This window comes from Panthera leo, chromosome A3 (assembly GCF_018350215.1).
Source record: "Panthera leo isolate Ple1 chromosome A3, P.leo_Ple1_pat1.1, whole genome shotgun sequence".
NCBI lineage: Eukaryota > Metazoa > Chordata > Mammalia > Carnivora > Felidae > Panthera > Panthera leo.
The window spans coordinates 23,452,988-23,475,299 of record NC_056681.1 but is presented as its reverse complement, the minus strand read 5'-3'; the positions used below and the strand labels follow the sequence as shown (position 1 = coordinate 23,475,299).

Below are 22,312 nucleotides of genomic sequence, written 5' to 3'. Positions count from 1 at the left end.
CAAAGTCTACTTAAAATTTTCTATAGCTACCATTAAAAAAATTTACTTACAAGTGATTTAAGAACACATGTAAGATCTACACATTAATTACTGCTCCATTCTTAGTAATACGAAATTAAAATGAAAACTTACAAATCCACACTGATTTAACAGTATCCCAGTACTACCCACAGAAGATATAGTACAAATACTGTCCAAATTACAAAATGTTAATTAATAGTAACATACACTGTAAAAGCTTTATAAAAGCTTAAAGTGCTAAAGGAAAAAAAAAAAAAAAAATAGGGACAACAGCTACCTCACAGGGCTCTTGTCTTTTCTGAATGGACTTTTGCTTCGGGAGCGTCGTCTGCTGCAAAGTTAAAAAGTTTCAGAAATTACCCAAACAAGTACACCACATCAGTTCCTTGAAAAACAATTTAAACAATTCAGAAGTATGTTTAAAAACCTTAATTTGATGCTATGAGGCAACCCAATCTTTCCTCGGATGGCACTGTTAAATTTTGGTCCGGAGCTAAAAAGGAAACACAAAATTACACTAGTTACAGGGTTAGGGTCTTGCTAAGATCGCGTTCATGCGCTCTCCAGCAAGTTTAACATTGTTCAGGCTGATTCTTTTCCACCTCAATTATGAAGAGAAAATAGAGACTTTTTCTCTTAATTATCCCAGGCAAACTGCTCTTATATTTATCCATCCTGGACCACTGAGAGGTGCCGAGACCAAAGGTTACAGCCTCAAGATTGTTAAGAATCTAAAAAATCTCACCCTCATTTTCAGTCTATAATTCTTTTTACACTATGAATACATTCCTGAGAAGAGAAAAAAAAAAGAAGTGAAAATAAGTCACCCTGAACTTCCCTCACACCAGAATAACTGCAGTTAACAATTTGGTGTGTATTTTTGCAGATCCTTTCTCAGGAATACATTTGTATGCACGTACATATACAATATTCATACGTGTTTTCTTGTTTGAGGAATGTTTAAAAACAAGGAACTAATTCTTTAACATCATGAAAACTTCTTTTCCATATAACAGTTAAGTCTCAGAGACTGCATGAAAGAAGTTTATGTGTCATACTTTTGTGGCAAAATATTCCATAGTAAAGATGTGAAGAAAATTATTATCTCAAAAAATGTTTTATGAACTTGACATAATAAAAGCATGTTTTCGAAAATATTATAAAGGTAACTGTTATAACACAATTTTATTCTGAATCTTAAAAAGGCCCAATAGTTTCTGGATCTTTTATTCTGAAAGACCAAACTAACTTAAAGGGACAGGTCAGATGTCCTTTAGTGCTCATCCTACTATCCTTTTCAGGAAGGGTAACAAAACAAAACAGTGGTATGTGATCCACATTTGGACTCGTTTTCATGGACTCTATGCACACCTGCAACATCCAAGCAGTTCCAAATAAAGTTATATGTTAAATGGGTCCTTTGCCATTCAGACTAATAACCAGAATTAAGAGTATACATTTAATGGATAAATTAAAGATCACATGAAAACAAATGTGAGAACTAAATCACTTTGAAGTCAGACTAGGATTACAGGCTGACTTCAAGCTTTCATTACTCTAGATAAACCATATTCAGAATTTATTAAAGTAATCCTCCCCCATTTAATTCATTCTGGTAAAAATGAATATGGTAATTTTTGATAAATTGGACAAAAAAACAAAGTACTTTTTAATACAGCATCTGGAATTAAAGCAACATTGTGTCCTCTTTCAGCTCTTAAATTGTTTATGAGATAAGCAGCTAGGAAGAAAGTAGAAAACAAGGAGTTCAATCCTTTTTATTTTAAAGGTTAAAGACCCAGAATCAGGATCCAAAGTGTTAATAACTTTAATGGCTTCAAATAATACTAAAACATTTCATGAATAGCAGTTAATGTGGGTGCTTTATTTTCATTCTCTTCTCAATTCAACTCATTAAATTTATCTGTCAGTTATTACCTTCTTCTTAAAAGATGAGAAAGCTCAAGCTTGGAGTGTTAACTTGCACAAGTGAAAGAGCCAAATGTCTTATTGAGGTCTGTTTGTCTTTGAATTCCATCTCCAACCATTCAAGAGTGTTAATTTTAAAATAACTCCCACAGTTTACAACAGTATGTTCATTAAGAGGAAAGAACATCTTAAAGCACTAAGAATTGCTAGCTAGAAGCAATCCTTAAGAGTTGTAGGTAGGTTCCTTCCAAACTTTATTAATACAGTTTTTAAAATGACCGTAATAAAATATATTTCCAACTTGTTACATAACCACATTCAAATTTCCAGAGTAATTTCAAAGCATTTTTATCAGCGTCTATTTTTAAAAACCTTAAACATAAATGTGATGAGCCCCAAGTTGATCATTATCAAGGAGCATACACCAAATTCACAAATGGTCTGTCATTTCAGCTGAAAACAGCCAGACAAGATTAGCTACATATTTGACTAATTACATTTATAACTTATCTATTTGAGCTTTAAAATTTTTAATTTATGTTCAGTAAAGAAAATTTAAATAGCTCACACACCTTTAAGCTTTCAAATATTTGGTACTACAATATCAAGTTTTTTAAGCACTGCAGTGCTTTGGTCTAGTTTACATGGCATACAGTTAAAATATTTTAGATGGAGTAACAGAAAATCTGTATGCTTAGTAATACAAATGTTATGTACTGGTCCACATGCTGTATTTCTACTTTGCTAGACTTTTCAATGCCAATACCTCATCTAATGCTTTTTAACTAGTCGTAATGAAAAACAAAATTTTACAATGCAAATTTTCCAGGTTAAATTGTTTTATGTACACCCAGAGAATGACTCTAAAACCAAAATCACTGTAACTATAGTTACATACTAAGGACTTCTGTAGCGGCCTCTGAATCTGCGATCTCGACTTCTTGAGCGGCTTCGTCTCCTTTCTTTGCTTCTACTTCGCTTCCTTTCACGGCTTTTACTCTTTTTCCTTTCTCTATCTCTACTTCGTTTCCGTTCCTTACTTTTGCTTCTTTTACGTTCATGACTACGACTTCTGCTCTTGCTTTTTTTCCTCCTGAGAAGAAAAAAATTACTATTATCTTGCTAGCTTAAGATTACTTCCTTTTATGGTCAGAAATCTTTTTAAAAATTTATCTTGCTATTTTTACTACTATGATACATAATCATACTTATGGAAAAATAATTCCTAGGTAAGGTAAATAGCACCCCACCTTTGCCTTCTTTCTACTACTTAAAATCAGCAGACAGTGACAATCATTTGAGAGAGCAGGGACTATTAATGATCTCTCTTGAGTCAGTTACAGCTTTAACAAGGAAATGATTTATTGGGAGGAAGAAGATCAAAACTTGAACTCTTAAAGTGTGACCAACATAACTGGCCAACAAAGAGATTTACTGTAATCTACAAGATACAGTAATAAAATCAAATTTATAATAGAATGTTAACATTGAAGAAACAGTGGGTCATACACAAAAATTTACATAAAAATAAACTTAATTTCCCTTACATGAGCCAAATTTGACCCAATTTACATGTATGAATACAAGTATTTTATACTCTCAAAGGGCCATACAAGCATCAATATTTTGGTTTTCCTGGGAAAATTACAAGTAATGACAAAGGACGATAGAACTAATGCAATAAAACGCATTCTGATACATCTAGACTTTAATGTGATCTTTCTCAGATTTTTTTAAAAAATATAATTTATTGTCAAATTGGTTTCCATACAACACCCAGTGCTCATCCCAACAAGTGCCCTCCTCCCTGTTTTTCAGATATTGTCTATTAAAAGTTATAACGAGTACACCAGAAAATGGGGAGGATGTCATTTTACACAAGCCTGTGGGGTGCAATCAAAAACAAGGATCAACACCTTTATCAGTCTTTATAAAATCTCAAACTCTGAAAGGTAAAAAAGCCAGTCAGTCATATCTGTCATTTCTGTGTTCTTCACAGTATACCAACCATTCGTTTCATAATTAAATCTTACCATCTGTACCTCTGTGTCATCACCCAAATTTTAGAGGTGCCTTCAGATATTTCAATATAAACCGAAAGACATTTCAAAATAAACTTATTCCGCTAAAATGTCAATTTGTAGTGGCTAAAAGATCATTAAAACATTTTGACAACTCTACATCATTTGGAAAATTTAATTAAACTGTTTAGTCCTTATCAAAGCAAAGTTAGCACAAGAGCAATTGAAGTCTGCCTCAGAGAACCTGTAAGCAGGTCATCTTAGAGTGCATTGAAAATAGAAAATGAAGACACCCACCTTCTGGAATCTTGAAACCCACACTCCAATCACAAGGAGATGTAGAGCTTTCCAAGGAGGCAGAAACTTTGTCTAAAATTTCAAGATAATCCACCTGACTGTCAGAAATGTATATGCTAGGTAGCACATGACAGAAAATTAGGCTACACTCATTATTTATATAGAAGTCATCAAAGCAATGCCCAGAAGGGCAACAGATAACATTCCAACTCTGTTGCCTGAAACACCTGACCCTATGTCTTAGCCTTAAGAATTCTGTGAGATAGCTATAATCAGAAGTCCTACATATAATCCATCAGGGGACAAAGTAAAAAGTAACTCCATCCCCCACAAAAAGGACAAATAAAGTTTTGCTCTGCTCCTAGATGGCCCATAACAGAGAGGCAGCCAACCTCCCAATCTACCTCTTTTTTTAAGGCCCCAAACTTCCTCTGCCAAAGGAAAGGACTGGTAAATTGGAGAGCTAACTTCAACTAAAAGTCTTCCTAGAACTTTTTACAGATGAGTTCCCACCCACATCTGAAGGCAACCCCAGACAGGTAAAAAGACAACAACATACTAAGACATTCAGAAGCACGATCCTCTTCATAAAAGCCCAGACAAAAATTTAAGAAAGCAGTATACTTCTCCATAACAAACTGCAGCTTGAAAGAACATTAAGTTAACTAAAGAAGGGTTATCATAATCCACACTAATAGTCAAATCCTGTTACAACTTAAAAGGGACTTTCCAAAGTCTTTAGTGGCAGTGGAATTTTGTACTGAACATCATTGAAGTAAATGGTCCACTGGGCTGGGCCTTTGGACTTTTTGGTTATATGGCCTCTGCTGTAAAGGTGTTTTGCTATAACTGGATTTGACCTCTTCCATGTAAGAAGATCTAAAATTTAAATGCAAAGTACTCTGGAAAATAAGAAAAAAAATAGAAAAGTCATTTATTCCAAAATTTATAGATAATCCACACACAGTAGCCAATATATTTCAACTGTGTCATTTTATTGTTATCCTTTGAGTAATTCCTAAAGAGCTTAACTGAATGGACACTGGTTCAGACTTTCCAAAAATGATTACACTAGTAATATTCCCACGAAGGCAAGCTCAGGCATACTTTGAGATCTTGCCAAACTCAGGGGTATAGTTCTTCAGAAGGTAGGCTAATTGATAACCAGTTTGTGTTAAACTTAGTTCTTTTTACTACTACCAGAATACAACTGAGTGTTTTTAAAAGAAAACATTTACTAGTTATTAGTCAAGTCTCACTTTCTCAAAAAGTGCATTTTCTTACTACCTTAAAATTGCATCCCAATACTCAATTGCTTTTAAGACAACGAAGTTTTAGGATGAAAAATGCAACATGGCACTTTCCTTTGATTAACAGAACTTACACATAACACTAAAGCACAGAACACTGTACTTGTTCTATATCTCATCTAACCTTACATAGAAAATTTTTTTTCTAAATAACTTCCAAATTAATTTGAAAGATTAATTCCCTTTAGAAAAATGGGTGCAAAGTTTCTGATTGAACAAAAAAGCCATTTATTTAAGCAGCTTAAACGGAGACTGAGAAGTCTGACAGAAATAACTTCTACATTTAAAAAAATACTAGATGGTAGTTGGGCTATTTTAAGAAGACATTCCCTTAAATTGGCTATCCTATAGCCAATGAAAGAAAATTACCCATTCTTCTATTCAGTGTCAGAAAACTCTTTAGATAAAGGTCATAAACCATTAGTCATGGAGAGCTTAATACTAAATGTCCTGTGTAAGCTTGGTAGCCTTAATGAGCTTAGATGCAGGATAAAAATAAGTATAAACTGCAGACTGAGTTAGAAGCAAGGAGTGACAGCTGAGAATGGTTGAACAAAGAAAGTCTGTGCCCTAAAGTACATTGTTCTCATCCTGCTGGCACTCAGGATGAGATCCTTACCCACACCTAGATTAGATAATTTAAATTTACATGGATACTCCTTCCTAGTTTTCATTATGAATTGAAGAACTGTGAATTAGAGTCATTAATTAGGAAACTGACTTTAGTAAAAGGTCTAAAAGTAGGCAACATTAAACCACACAAAGGTTGGTTGATTGCCTCAAACTATAAAAATTCAAGACTAAACCCAGTATGATTAATTCCCAAAATCTGTTGTGATTAGTGAGGAACTATAACAGATCCTCCACCTAACTTTGTACCAAAATAAAATATAAGACATTTTCCACAAATTGCATTTTAATTCAATGCATTACTATATTACTTTAGAGGAAGTGTAAGAATAAAAAAAAAAAAAAAAAAGAACAAAGCCTGCATAATCCAAACTAAGAATTTTCTCATCTATTTTGCGAAACTCTATCAACCTACCAAATAAGAATTGTTGTGAGGATGTTAAGGTAGTGTACTATGAAGCACTCTGAGCTCTTACTAGGATGAGAGCCAAAAAAATCAAATAAACAGCTATGTTATCACTTTTTCTTTACGTATTATGAGGTCATGTACGTTCACAAAATAGGCTACTAAAACAATTTAATGCTTGTAACATGACCAAGTGATGTTAAGAATGATTAATTTTAAAGCTGAAAGAAAACTCCAAAAACAGGATCAAACCTTATAAACTGGTTCTGCTTACAATTTTATTGAAACTTATCCTATACTATATTCTGCACTATGGAGCACTGAGTTCCTGTTATGGGTTACTCATTTAACCTAGTAACTTGTATAAACAAATAAAACTTTAAAAAAACTCTATTCTATTTAAGGCTTGAAGTTTAAAAAGCTTAACAAAAACCATGTAAGAAGCACCTAAGAAGTACTTAACTATGCTATAACGTTACTATAAAAAGGGCCTTTAAGCAGCAAAGAGCATAAATAATTCACAGCTCTGATTCCTTCAGTGGTGATTTAGAGCAAATATTTTCCATGGCCTGGTTATTTATTACCTTTTCTTCTTCCTAACCCATCTTCAGTAGATTGTAACAGTTTTATTGATAACACACACCAAAACATTAAGCCAAAGTTAATAAATTTAAGACAGAAGACAAGCTGTAATACAGGAACTCTTATCCAGATTGTCATGGACAGACTTGGAAGGGAAGGTGTCCAAAAGGTCCCTGACACTATATCCTGAAATCTAGGGAAAGAGTCCATAGTTTCATATCCTCAAATAGTTTCTTGTCCCAGAAGGTAAAGAACAACTTTTCTAAAAGAGACAAAAGCTTTTGAAGAGAACTTTTAGTTTGATGCTATAGCCACAGGAACACAACTTAAGATCTCAATCACATAAAGGTCCCCCCCCCCACCCCAGGTCCCTTGTTATAACTTACTTTTTGCTACGTTCTTCATGGCCGTTAGCACTGCTCAACTTGTTCTCATCCTAAGCAGGGTTGATAGAAGAACATCATGAGGACGAAGTGGTAACATTTCAAGTTGTCAAAGGGTAAAGGGAATAGGAATAAGAAAATACAAAACAATTTTAAAACTAATTACTTGCTTATAATTTAACATGGAAGGCTATAAAAAAATTTAGATGGGTATGTGTTTAACCACTTTGTTGCTTACAATTAAGTCATCGTGATACAAAAATAAAAATGCATATTAACATGTTAAATTTTACTTTCTTATATAGTTAGATATTAAGTTATCCAGATTTACAGTGTTCAAGTGGTTAAATAGAATTTCTATAAAACATGAATGAAGTCCTGTTTTGAGTTTTATTCCATGTGCTATGGTCCCTTTGGTCAGTACCATGGCTCTATTTCTGCCTAAGCCCCAAGTGGCCATGCTAGCAGCCAGCCACTATCGATTTCCTGTGACCGATGCCATTCCTGAGATCTTCGCCCATTTCCGTTGGAGGGTTGGGACTGTAAGAGCTTGATGCCACCTCTGTCACACATCTCGCCCTGAAGCAAACAGGGATTCACACTGCTTTAGTAATGTTGACTCCCAAGAACCCAAGAAAGTCAATTAATAATCCACCAGTCCAGCCTAAACATTTCCTACTTCCATACCTGTTTACATGGAACTACATCCATGTTAAACTAAGACACAAGAATCTTAACATTAAAATAGAAAGTAGTTCTTCAAGAGTCTAAGCATTATAAAACTACATACACCATTTAAAGCTAGAAAGAATTCATCCATATTGGTACCACATGGTCGTGCTATACAATCCAAAACAGACGTATTATTTTTAAAAGGTTTAGTGCAATGTTTATTTTCAAAGTTTGATCACATCAGTTATAGAAGTATAAGTCCTAACTTACAAAGCTTACAGTTTGTGACACCAGTGATAATGCATGCATACTGCTATTTTCACCACCAACTGGTGAAAGAATGAAAAGACACTTTACTTTTACTGTGATACTGAAATGGGTCAAAGACTATACTATTATCCAAAATAATTCCTCTGTAGCTTTTAGTGTGAAATATTATGGCAGGGACTAATTAAAAATAAAATATGGAGAACAGTAAAAACAGTCATCAAGTGACTTTAAGTTTGTGATACTGCCTCCTTTGCTTTAAAAAAAAATTTCTATTCAGGGATCCAAGAATTTTAGTAATTTTTAACTGAGCAGATCATCACCTGCCTGTTTCAATATTTACTATCACCAGTCATATATATATGTATATATATAGAAGAAAATTTAAATCTCACCCATTTCTTCTTGTAAAACTTATTTAAAGATTTGCTTGCCACAGACTGGTTATGCTTTGTTATTCTTGGACCCCTGCTATTTTCCCAAACCACTACATTCACCTTTTTGCTATACCAAACTGGAGCTGGTAATTCTTAGTTGAGTCATTTTACCTAGGGGACCACGGTACAGCGATAAGTCACTCAATTACTACCTTATGATTGACAGTTCACACTGGAATCAAAGGTGAATTCATGGGAGTAGAGGTGAGATATCGTTAGGCAAGTCTACAAAGAGAGATAGATGGGCATTTATTCATCACGCTGAAGTGAAACTACTGCACAATATTATTACATCAATAGCATATATTTACTTTTGTAAGTTACACGTAATGCATCTCTGATAAGGTAAATCAAGAGGGCTCCGGGGAGGTTAGTTTACATTTCAGCAGTAGTTTCGTGATAATGCTAAATTAAGAAATAAATAAACCTCACCGACATGTTTTTTCTCACCTTCTTGTAAGGAGCCTCAAGCATTGCTTCAATATCAATATCGTCTGCCATTTTCTCTAAACGCCTAGAAAATAAAGGTAATTCAGTGAGTAAACATTTTTCAATTCTGCCCTATTTCCTTCTTACACGACAAACTCCGAAACTTCAGAAAATACTTCAAAAACCCTGGAATAACCAAAGGGGATGCACTTTACCAGTCTTGGTAACTAAATCTGAAATGCCTCCAAGACTGAACAGACAGAAATACATTAAACGTACATTCAAAAAGCAGCCTACATACAATTAACTCCAAAAACAACGCGCGCGACTCGAGCGAGAGCGCCTCTTTCCGCGCAAAACCCGCGCTGCCATTTTAGGGGCAAAGGGAAACTCCCTCGGTTGGGAGGGGTTGTGTGCCATGGTAGCGTTCGGCTGGCGCCATGTTGGGAGGTCGCGGCCGCCCCAGGCCTCTAAGGGACCAGTCTCTATCCGCCCTAGGCCTCTCTGGGGTCCCTGCCACCCAAAAACCCTGAAATCTACACGACCGGAAAATAAGGGCGCGGTCGCCGAAATGGAGCCGATTTCTCGAGAACCTGCCCCCCCACCAAGTCGTTAAACACCGACTAAGGAGTGCCCCTCAACCCAGACGAAAACTAAACCTCTGAAAAGCTCTGACAATACTCAGGCCCGCGACACCTCCTTACCTGTGCGGGCTTTCGGGCCCCTGGGGTGCTTGTATTCGGAAAGACGGGGGCTGCTGCTGTTGCTGCCGCCGCTGTTGCTACTGTTAAGCCGCTAGGCCCAGGCCGCGGTACCGCCCAGCCCGAATTTCGGGCTCCGAGGGCGGATAGGCCCGAGCGAATCTAAAAGAAACAATGGGATTAGAGGAGCCCGCGCGGAAGTGCAGGACGGCGGCTTCGGCAGCTCAGGATCCACCCCTGCGACAGCTTCGACAAGCTCTCTGAAATGGCGGCCGCTGCTTCCTCGTACTCACATCCACCAACACACATACACACACACAAACACACGGGGTCTCACAGAGCCCTCAGCACGGGCTCTCGCGAGAAGTTGCCCGTAGTTCCAGACCGTACCGGCCGAAATATCGCGAGATGTAAGCATGGCCCGAGCGACCATGGCCCAATCTCGCGCAATGATTGCGCCACAGATATTCCCATCCCCCACTCAGAGAGGAGCCTTTGACAAACCCCCTCTACACGGACGTACGTATCTCGCGAGACCGCGCAAGTAGCTAGAGCAAAGACAGTTGGTACACTTCCTGTCAATCTTTTTAAAAATTGAACGCTAAGTGGAGCTCTGTGGTTGCCTCCTCCCGGTGGCGTCTCCTCAACAGTTATCTGAAGGTTTTTCTCTCAGAGCTGACTGCCTCTCCCCTCCCCCGGGCTTCCCACCCTGGTGTCTGTCAAGGTCGCCATAAGGCAATCTAGTCCATATGGCGATAGAATAAAACAAAAAGCGTCATGTGTAGATCATCCGCCAAAGGTGAAGAAGTGAAAGGCACGTGAGAAGAAAGGCAAGAAGAGACCGTACAGGGGTAGGGGCTAGAGAGATATGGGTGTAGAATAAAAACTAGGTTTTTCCGGCATTTTGGAGTCAGTGGGCTAGACACTGCTAACAAAACACGCTTGGAAATAGTGGAGAAAGGCAATGAGGAGGTGAAAAAAATAAACTTCCTTTGGCAATGAATCAGCTTTCTGCTCGGGATTTTACAGTCTGGCCTTGTGTTGGGGTTGCTATTTCTTCAAAAAAAAAAAAAAAAAAGTCCCCCATTCCCCTGGGACTCGACTCCTCGCCCCTCAAGCTCCCCAGATACCTGGCAGTTACAGTGTAAAAGCACCACTTGCTCTTTGGTCAACGCTGTGAAAAAGAAGGCAGCAGAGAGGTCGTTGGCTCTAAGGCTTCCTCCTCTAAGATAAAAATGTTTGAAAAAAATCGAGGCATTAGAAGCAAAAAATCTTACAGATAAGTCTATTAATAGCTTAATAATCGAGGGTAAGATTTGACATGAGATAATTTGGTTCGTGTAGCTGCTCCAACACTGTATGACCTTGGACTTGGACAAGTAAGTTAATCTCTTAGAGCCTATCCTCCCATCTCCTCTTGTGAAGAAGGGGGTAGTAATAATTACTAGGCTAAGCTTCTTGAGACTGCCCTAGGCTGATAATGCTCACTAACTGAATTCCCCCAGGGGGACCCTCGATAAATGAGTGCAGACCTAGTGGGGCTATAGTGAGGATTACATGAGATAATGTCTATAATGTGCCTGGCAAATATTTCATCCTCAGAAAAGTGAACTTCTGTTACTGCTAAACAATTATTTGAAGGAAATGTAGGTGTAAAGGGGCTTTACATTTCTGGTTAACCTCCCACACAGGTGTTTCTCTTAGAGGATTAGTAGATTTTACATAGTAATATTCCCTTACTCCTTTTCCTGGTAATTCATATCCTCTTAATTTTTTGTGTTGAAAATCCCAAAACACTGAATCATAATATGTTCAAGCTAACAAACAAAGTTAACTTTTGCTTTCTCTTTTCCCGTTTGGTTTTCATTATTGTGACTTGTTAATTGTGCAAATATCAAAGTATAAAGGTGGCTGGCCCCTTATTAATTTGTTCGTTTAGGAACATGACAGCACAAAATTTGACTTGAACCTCTAGACTTATTTGGGAATAGGAAGGCTGTAAGCCTTCAGTCACTTGATTATTGAATGTTTCTTAAATTGTTTTCTGTTCAAGGATGACCAGAGAGAACCTGGAAATTTAGAGCACAAACACCAGCTGGAAAACTCAGTCTCTAAAACAAATATATTTTTTATGTTTTGAAAGAAGATATTCGAAACAAAATATGCTTTTCATGCATTTTGCAAAACCTTTCTCTGTCTGGCTCACTGACTTTCTGTGTAAATTAATTCCCCTTTCATCATTTTTCCCCCTTTCATCATTTTATTCTCGAGTCATTTGAAGCAGAAGGTCATTGGTTTAAATCATCACCACCATCGAGAATATTATTATGTTCTATAATGTACAAAGAGGAGTACACAATAGCCAAAAGCTTGGGATACAGGATGTAATAGATACTAATCTTAGAGAATTTTAAAATTCAAAAAATTATTTTGCTGATGTCAGATGTCAGGGTGCCTGGCTGGCTCAGTCTGTGGAGCATGTGACTCTTTTTTTTTTTTTTTTTTTTAATGTTTATTTATATTTGAGAAAGAGAGAAAGAGAGACAGAGCATGAGTGGGGAAGGGGCAGAGAGCAGGAAAGAGACACAGAATTTGAAACAGACTCCAGGCTCTTAGCTGTCAGCACACAGCCCAACTTGGGGCCCGAACTTGGGACTAGCAAAATCATGACCTGAGCCTTAGTCGGATGCTCAACCAACAGCCACCTAGGCTCCCTCGACTGACCATGCGACTCTTGATCTCAGGATTGTGAGATCAAGCCCCATACTGGATATAGAGATTACTTGAAAGTAAAATCTTTTGGGTGCGTGGGAGATAGGCTAGATGGGTGAGGGGGAACTAAAGAGAGCACTTTTTATGATGAGCACTGAGCATTGAATATAAGGGATGAATCATTGAATTCTACTCCTGAAACCAATATTGCACTATATGTTAACCAAAATTTAAATAAATAAATGAATACTAAAATATTTTTGTATTACATAAAATCTTTTAAAAAATATATTTTGCCTGGACACCTGGCAGTTAAGCATTTGACTCTTGGTTTCAGCTCAGGTAATGATCTCATGGTTTGTGAGTTCTAGCTCCAAGTCAGGCTCCATGATGACAGTGCAGGTGCCGCTTGGGATTCTCTCTCTCTCTCTTTCTCTGCCCCTCCCACACGCATGTGCCTGAGCAGCGCAGTCTCTCTCCCTCTCTCAAAAGTAAATAAACATTAAAAGTATATATATTTTGCAATGTGAGTTTTTTGATGTCAGTGTATGACTTTTATGGACAGAAAATGCTATTTTTAGGGCGCCTGGGTGGCTCAGTCAGTTAAGTGTCCAACTTCAGCTCAGGGCATAATCTCACAGTTTGTGGGTGCAAGCCCCCCGCGTCCGGCTCTGTGCTGACAGCTCAGAGCCTGGAACCATGCTTCAGACTCTGTGTCTCCTTCTCTCTCTGCCCCTCCCCAACTCACACTCTGTCTTTCTCTTTCTTTTTTTTTTTTTTTTTTTTAATTTTTTTTTTTCAACGTTTATTTATTTTTGGGACAGAGAGAGACAGAGCATGAACCGGGGAGGGACAGAGAGAGAGGGAGACACAGAATCGGAAACAGGCTCCAGGCTCCGAGCCATCAGCCCAGAGCCTGACGCGGGGCTCGAACTCACGGACCGCGAGATCGTGACCTGGCGGAAGTCGGACGCTTAACCGACTGCGCCACCCAGGCGCCCCCTGTCTTTCTCTTTCTAAAAAATAAATAAATAAATTTTTAATGCTATTTTTGATATTTGCATTTTTTAAGTAAATAAAATCTTTTTTTTTTTTGTAAATAAAATCTTTTTAAAAAAATAACAAGTATAAGAGCGCCTGGGTGGCTCAGTCAGTTAAGCATCTGACTTTAGCTCAGATCATGATCTCAAGGTTCGTGAGTTCAAGCCCCGCATTGGGCTCTGTGATGACAGCTCAGAGCCTAGAGCCTGCTTTGGATTCGATGTCTCCCTCTCTCTCTCTCTCTCTGTTCCTCCCCCGCTTGCACTCTGTCTCTCTCTCAAAAATAAATAAAAATTAAAAAAAATTTTTTTTTGATAACAAGTGTAGTCAGTCTTAGTTTCTTAAAATTTTCTGGCATTAGGGAATCTACACCTGAAATCATTGTTGCACTATGTGCTAACTAATTTGGATGTAAGTTTAAAAAATAAGATTAAAAATAGTATCCAAGAAAATTTTCTTTTTCTTAAAATTTTCTAATGTAGTCTCCTATACCTTTCCAATTAAAATCATAAGTCTCAACTCAATTACTCAATTACACATATTTAATTAGAATCTTAAATATGCAAAATTCTCTTAAACATTACAACTTAATTATACATACAAAGTATCCCTGGGGTGCCTGGGTGGCTCAGTCTGTTCAGCATTTGATTTTGGCTCAGGTCATGATCTCACTGTTCGTGGGATCAAGCCCCATGTTGAGCCCCAAATCCGGGTCCAAGCTGAAAACACAGCCTGCTTGGGATTCTCTCTCTCCCCTCTCTGCCCCACCCCCATCCACACATACACTCTTTCTAAATAAATAAATAAACTTAAAATTTTTAAGAATGGTTCAAAGTATCTCAAAACAACATAAATGTTTTAAGACATTATATATATATTTAAATTTAAACCTCTCTTTGTAAAAACACACCCATAAGAGAAGATTTTATTATCTCAAAAAACTTGAGATTGACATCCCAAAAGAATTCATACACTATCTCAGAAGACCAAGGTTCCTTTTTGGCCAGAGTTTTTGACCTGGACCAAAGACTGTGGTTGCATAACCTGCCTGATAGATTCCGGCAATATTCTTGAGCCACTGACAGGCATAATGAACCTTTTTGTTTTCTTTCCCAAGTCATTATGACATCAAGAATCTCAAGGCTCTTCATATAGATAGAAATAATTTTTCCACCCCTATGATTTTGCCTGATTTGGGTATATGAAACTATCAATCCTTCCCCTTAGTACTTTGTTATCTAATCAATTTACTGATTGAATTTGGCATTTGTTTCAAAGATTTGTCTGTCTACTGGCCATAATGTCAGGGACGTTTTAGTGACATATCCTAAAGGAATGTTCATCAGCTTGAGAATGATTAGTCCTTCAAAGAAGAGATTTTTCAGGGGTACATTACTAACCATGTATTTCAGGTTGATGCCATGTACTCTCATAATAATTTTGCTTGGTATCACCAACAAAGAATCCTGTTCCTCAAACTTAAGATACAGTTTCTTAAGATCCTGTGTAAACTAGATAAGGAAGCAACAATCAATGTTTTTGCCAGAGTTTAATATTTGGTCACAAAAATACAGTGTTTTAAACTCCCATAGTTAAGGAAATCAAGAACATTAAGAGGCACTCATGAATAAGATGACAATACAGCCCATCTGTCCATCCCACGGGCAACAGGATTTCCCAAAACACTATTTTACCTTGAAAATAAAAATGAAAATATTCAATACACTATAACAAAATAGAATTTAGAACATTCTTTTGGAGTTTTATCAGTGAAATATGCCATTTACTGATTGATTCAATAAATATTTAGAACTCCAGTGCCTGGGTGGCTCACTCAGTTAAGTGTCCAACTTCAGCTCAAGTCATGGTCTTACTATTGATGATTTCGAGCCCTGCATCAGGCTCTGTGCTGACACTTCAGAGCCTGGAGCCTGTTTCAGATTCTGTGTCTCCTTCCTGCTCTCTGCCCCTCCCCCACTCACACTCTGTCTCTGTCTCTGTCTCTCTCTCAAAAATAAATAAACCTTAAAAAAATTTTTTTAGGGGCGCCTGGGTGGCGCAGTCGGTTAAGCGTCTGACTTCAGCCAGGTCATGATCTCGCGGTCCGTGAGTTCGAGCCCCGCGTCGGGCTCTGGGCTGATGGCTCGGAGCCTGGAGCCTGTTTCCGATTCTGTGTCTCCCTCTCTCTCTGCCCCTCCCCCGTTCATGCTCTGTCTCTCTCTGTCCCAAAAATAAATTAAAAACGTTGAAAAACAAAAATTTAAAAAAAAAATTTTTTAATATATATAAAAAATAAAAATTTAGAGGCTTCAGTATTTTCAGCACTCTGCAGGCTGATTTGTGGGTACAAAATAAAGGCACAGTCTCAAGGCATCGCTGGGTAGTTTAGTTGGTGAAACACCCAACTCTTGATTTCAGCTCAGGTCACAATCTCAGCATCCTGAGATTGAGTCTCGAATAGACCTCCACCCTGAGCATGGAGCCTGCTTAAGATTCTGTCTCCCTGGGGCACATGGATAGCTCAGTCAGTGAAGCTTCTGACTGTGGCTCAGGTCATGATCTCATAGTTTGTGGGTTCAAGCCCTGAGTTAGGCTCTCTGCTGTCAGCTTGGAGTCTGCTCTGGATCCTCTGTCCCTCCTCTCTGCCCCTCCCCATGCTCTCCCTCTCTCTCCCTCTCTCTCTATCTCTCAAAAAAAAAAAAAAAAAAAAAGATTCTCTCCCTCTCTCTCTAAAATCAGTTTCCAGTTTAGTTAGGAAACACCTGAAGGAACAAAAATCATGTTCAACATAGTGTTTTGCATTAAAATTTTGCATGAACTCAATACCTTGAACATCATACTATTAATAATAGCATATTTAAATGACAATAGTTTGTAAACTATTTTCTATACATTATCCCATTTATTCCTCTAAATCTGTTTATTTATTTATATCAAATGAAATTAATTGATGGGATCAGACTATGATGCAAGTGGTCACAGAATCTTCTGGAAGGAGCTGATTGATGTAGATCATTATAGAGTTGAGTATTTTTTCAACATTTTATTATGAAAATTATCAGTTGAGATCATTGTATATGTGCCTACCACCTATTTTCATTTTTTAAAGTTTATTTCTTTATTTTGAGAGAGAGAGAGAGAGAGAACTCACACAGGGAAGGGGCAGAGAGACAGAGAGAGAGAGAGAGAGAGAACTCACACAGGGAAGGGGCAGAGAGAGAGAGAGAGAGAGAGAGAGAGAGAATTCCAAGCAGGCTCTGTGCTGTTTGCATGAAACCCGACATAGAGCTCCTTCTTATGAACCATGAGATAATGACCTGAGCCGAAATCAAATGTTGAATGCTTAACCAACTGAGCCCTCCTGGTGCCCCCACCTATTTTACATTTAATATTTTGTAATGTTTGCTTTATCACATAACTATGTACCAACCCTCTGTCTATCCCTTCATCCAGCTTAATTTTCAATTTTTTTAATTTTTTATTTTTAAGATTTTATCTTTGGGGCACCTGGGCAGCTCAGTTGGTTAAGGATCCAACTTCAGCTGAGGTCATGATCTCAAGGTTCATGAATTTGAGCCCTGCATTGGGCTCTTCAGAACCCACTTGAGATCTTCTGTCCACCTCTCTCTCTGCCCCTCCCTGCCTTTCAAAAATAAACACTGAAAAAAATCTTAATGGGGCGCCTGGGTGGCTCAGTCGGTTAAGCAACTGACTTCAGCTCAGATCATGATCACTGGGTTCGTGGGTTCCTTGGGCTCTGTGCTGACAGTTCGGAGCCTGGATCCTGCTTCAGATTCTGTGTCTCCCTCTCACTCACTCTGCCCCTCCCCCTCCTCCTCCCTCTCTCTCTCTCTCTCAAAAATAAATATTAAAAAATATATATTTTAAGAAAAAAAGTCTTAAAAACATTTTATCTTTAAGTGATCTCTACACCCATTGTGGAGGTCAAACTCACAACCCCGAGATCAAGAGTTGAGTACTCCACTGACTGAGCCAGCCAAGCACCCCTTTAACACTTTTTGAATAAATTATAGACATCAGTACATTTATCACTAAACACTTCAGCATTGCATATTCTTTTATTTTTTATTTTTTTAATGTTTATTATTTACTTTTGCAGGGGGGAGGGGCAGAGAGAGAGGGAGAAACATCTGAAGCAGGCTCCAGGCTCTGAGCTGTCAACACAGAGCCCGATCCTGGGCTCGAACTCACAGACTGTAAGATCATGACCCAAGCCGAAGTTGGAAACTTAACAGACTGAGCCACCCTGGCGCTCCAGCATTGCCTATTCTTAGCTAGAATTTAGTAGTTATGATTTTTTTAAGGAGGTAAATTTTACAGTGATATGCACAAATCTTAACTGTACTAATAGATGAGTTTGACAAATGCATACAAATCAAGTAATATTTAAAGTGAAGGAATGGTAGAAGCAGGAATAGAGAACCAGACAAAGCAATATATATTTATCCTAAAATATCCTGATTTGACTACCAGAGAACTGAATAAAACATTGCAATTTAGGAGGCAGTGTATTGTTTAAAAATGTCTGCTAATGAGGCTAAAAATGGCTCAGTTGGCTGAGCATCAGACTCTTGATTTTGGCTCAGGTCATGATCTCACAATTTGTAGGTTCAAGCCCCATATCGGGCTCTGTGCTGACAGCATGGTACCTGCTTCAGATTCTCTCTCTCCCCCTCTCTCTCCCTGTTCCTCCCCGTACTCTCTAAATAAATAAATAAATAAATAAGTTTAAATAAATAAACATTTTTTAAAAATGTATTTGTTAATAGGGGGGCACCTGGTAGAGCATGAAATTCTTGATCCCAGGGTTATAGGGTCGAGCCCCACATTGGGTATAGAGATTACTTAAAAGTAATAAACAATCTTGGGACTCTGTCAGTTGAGTGACTGACTTTGGCTCAGGTTATGATCTCACAGTTCATGGGTTCAGGCCCTGCCCCATGTCAGGCTCTGTGCTGACAGCTCAGAGCCTGGAGCCTGCTTCAGATTCTGCATCTCCTTCTCTCTTTGCCCCTCTCCTGCTCACACTCTGTCTCTCTTTCTCTCTCTCAAAAATGAAGAAACAATGATAATAATAAATCTTAAAAAAAGTATCTGCTAACAGGTCACCCTGAAGGGAGGAAAGGAAAGTACAGCAGGTCAGAACCTCCCCCACAGCAGTCCTTGGGTCCAGATAACTTCTCTCCTGAACCTCACTATTTTCTGGGAAATGGGTTTGATGCTCGGATGACCCATTCATTTGGCTGGCAGACATATACGGACACTTGATGTCGGTCCTGCGGCAGAACAGGGCCTCAAGCTGCAGTCACTGTCTAGCCCCCTTCTGTCCCTCCTCTGTAGGGCCCAGTGTAAGGATGCTGTGGGGTTGAAACAGGCTCATGATGGATCCTCAATAAACAGTAGTCAAGTGGAAAAAAAAATCTGTTAATGGAAGCAAAAAGAAATGCAATCAAGCATAACACTGCAAAAGATTTGGGATTTAAGCGAATCTAGCAATAGGAGGATCCTGCTGACGAGGCATCACAAGATGGAGATATACCTTGAAAATCATGGATGAAAAACAAAAGAAGCATCAACACACAATGATTTTGAATGAAAGCATGTGATTACATGATATGAGTGAATGGTCCTGTACAATGAACAGCCCAGAAAAAAAAGGATGTATTTAGTAGGCTCATTCATTCTTTTTTGGAGCCGGAAAAAAATAAGTCCTTAGCAATTATTTTCTGGAGGAAGCCCAAAGAGACATTATACGTCTAAATATCTCTAAATAACCAAGTCCTACATCCTTATATAAGTGAAACATCTGAGTTGGAATCTATGCAGCATGAACATGACTTGTATGCAGTGGTTGCAAAAGAAAATAGAGATGTTAGCAAGAATGTGGAAAAAGTAGAACACTCAGACATCACTGGTGGAAATGTAAAATGGTGCAACTCCTGTGGAAAACAGTTTGGCAAGTTTCTCTAAAGGTGAAATATAGAATTACCACGTGACCCAGTAATTTCACTCTTAGGTATAGACCTGAGCACTGAAGATGTATTTTCAGGGGACCTGTCTGACTCGGTAGACCATGTGACTCTTGATCTTGTTTCAAAAATACTTAATATGTTTTCAAACAAATACTATACACAAATTTTCATAGCACTACTATTTGTTATAACCAAAAAAATGGACACAATCCAAATGTTTATCAACTGATGAATGCATAAACTGTGTTTATATCCAAATAATGGAATATTATTCAGCCATAAAAAGGAAGTACTGATACATGCTACAAAGTAAATGAACCTCAAAAACATTATGCTAAATGAAAGAAGCCAGACACAATGTATTATCATAGGAAATGTATTATCATAGGAAACATTCAGGGACACCTGGGTCGCTCAGTCATTTAAGCATCCAACTCTTGATTTGGGCTCAGGTCATGAACTCACAGTTTGTGAGATTGAGCCCTGCATCATTTTTCGTGCTGACAACCTGCTTAGGATTCTCTCTCCCCCAACATCAACATAAATAAAAAGAAAGAAAGGGAAAAAAGAAAGGAAAAAAGAAAAGGAAAGAAACATTCAGAATACGTAATTCCATAAAGATGGAAAGCTGACCAGTGGTTGCCAGGGAGTGTGGGGAGGGAAGTATGGGGAGTGACTATTTAATGGGTATGAGATTTCCTTTTGGTATGATGAAAATGTTCTGGAACTAGCTAGTGGTTATGGTTGCATAACATTGTGAATGTACTAAATGCCAAAAATTAGACATATTAGCATGGTTAATGATTAATTTTATGTTATATGAATTTTACCTCAGTAAAAAAGAAGGGAAAAAAAGAAAAAGAAAAGGATCCTCTAGAACAATATGCTGGAGGGAGAAAATGGAAATGAAAAGGCCCCAAATCTCTGCTTTCTAATATATATATCTTATCGTGTAATGGCTTCATTCTCCATTTCCAGGATATTGAAATATTTCCTTTAACAAATATATACTGAATTTTTACTATGTGGCAGTCCCAGGCACTGGGAAAACAAAGGAGGACAAAAACAGTCATGGCCCCTGCCCTCCTGGAACTTACAATCTAGTTGGAGGAGGCAGGAGTTAATCAAAAGACTGTAACGAGTAAAAAGATGTACAACTGTGACAAATGCTACAAGAGAAGTTTAAGGTGTTATGAAAACATTTTAAAGGAAGATTTAGTGCAAGGAATAGCATTTAATAGGTAAAGAACAGTTCAGTCAAAGAATAGAATATGCAAAAGGCCTGGTAGCAGGAGGAAGTATGCTGTCTTTAAGGATCTGCCAGAAGGTTATGTGACTGTAGCAAAGAAGCTTATGAAAAGCCAGACCATGCAAAGCCTGCCTATCAGGTGAGTCAGTTATTAGATATTTTTTCAGCTCCAAATCTACCCTCTGCTTTATGATTTTGGGGTTGGGACTCTGCAAATACTTTGCCTTTGCCTACTGGCTCTCTGTTAAGCTCGCCTAATAGAGACCACTAGAAGAACACTGCAAGGCTCACAAGGAACGATGGAAGCCTTCCTGCTTGCTTTCTGTTGCCCTCTGTGGCATCCAGCAAAGCTTCAATTCTAGCAGTGGCAGCTCCTTCCCATTACAGCAGCTCAATCAGTTTGCAGTTTTTACAACACTCATAGAACCAGTCTCATTATTCCCTCTTCAGAGACACTGGCACTGACTGCCCAGTGTCTTCTACTGGCCGGTCTGGGTCCGAACCCCATGGGGCCCTTCCTCTGAATTCACAGACACAAGCACCTGCCAAGCAGCACCTTCTCTTCAGACATCTGAATTTCAGCTCTGTTTGGCCCTTCCTTTATTTGTTTGTTTATGTATTTATTTGTTTATTTTTAAGTTTTGTGTTTTAATAATTCCAACCTCTTCCCTTTGTTTCCTAAGCCCTAGGAGTGGTAGCTGTTCCTGCAATTACTACCAATGTGATACCTTCGATTTCTCATTTTACTTCCTCAGTTATATAGTTAACAATCCATTATATTAAATTCTCTTTGGTAAAATGTGGTTTCTGCCTCCTTAACATGAATGACGACCGGTATGTAGGGATCTGATATTTAGTCTTCAAGGTCCAGTTCAAATGCTACCTTCTATGTGTGTCTTTCCCCATCACCCTCAATTAAAATTATTCTTTTAGTTAATTCATTTTTCTTCCCTTCAGTTATTTTTTTTTTACTTTTTTTTAAAGTTTATTTATTTTTGAAAGAGAGAGAGAGCACGCGCGGGGTGGGGGGAGGTGTAGAGAGAGAGGGACAGGGGATCTGAAGTGGCTCTCTGACAGCAGAGAGCCCAATGTGGGGCTCAAACTCACAAACTGTGAGATCATGACCTGAGCTGAAAGTAGGACGCTTAACCGACTGAGCCACACCCAGGTGCCCTCCCTTCAGTTAATTCTTAATGCCTTTCTTAAGGGCTATAGGTTTTTGTTTTTCTAAT

At 38.2% G+C, this 22,312-nt stretch overlaps 2 protein-coding genes across 6 annotated transcripts in view; one reads left to right on the top strand and one right to left on the bottom strand.

The window, feature by feature from the left end:
* Positions 1-10,408, bottom strand: part of RBM39 (RNA binding motif protein 39) — a 30,371-nt gene extending 19,963 nt beyond the window's left edge. For 2 of the 4 annotated variants that reach the window (XM_042931082.1, XM_042931083.1), the window contains exons 1-6: positions 10,089-10,408; positions 9,406-9,469; positions 7,583-7,632; positions 2,849-3,043; positions 449-514; positions 299-352 (exon numbers count right to left, since the gene is read on the bottom strand). In XM_042931082.1, coding sequence (XP_042787016.1) covers positions 299-352; positions 449-514; positions 2,849-3,043; positions 7,583-7,632; positions 9,406-9,456 — 416 coding nt within the window. In that variant the 5' untranslated portion in view covers positions 9,457-9,469; positions 10,089-10,408. The remainder of the gene's footprint in view (positions 1-298; positions 353-448; positions 515-2,848; positions 3,044-7,582; positions 7,633-9,405; positions 9,470-10,088) is intronic. The other 2 variants (XM_042931085.1, XM_042931086.1) reach the window with 1 other exon arrangement.
* Positions 10,409-10,583: 175 nt separating this feature from the next.
* PHF20 (PHD finger protein 20) overlaps positions 10,584-22,312 on the top strand; it is a 171,277-nt gene continuing 159,548 nt past the window's right edge. Inside the window, exon 1 of one of the 2 annotated variants that reach the window (XM_042931062.1) lies at positions 10,584-10,604. The gene's annotated coding sequence lies outside the window, so the exon portion shown is untranslated. Of the gene's footprint in view, positions 10,652-22,312 lie in introns of both variants that reach the window. The other variant, XM_042931060.1, reaches the window with a different exon arrangement.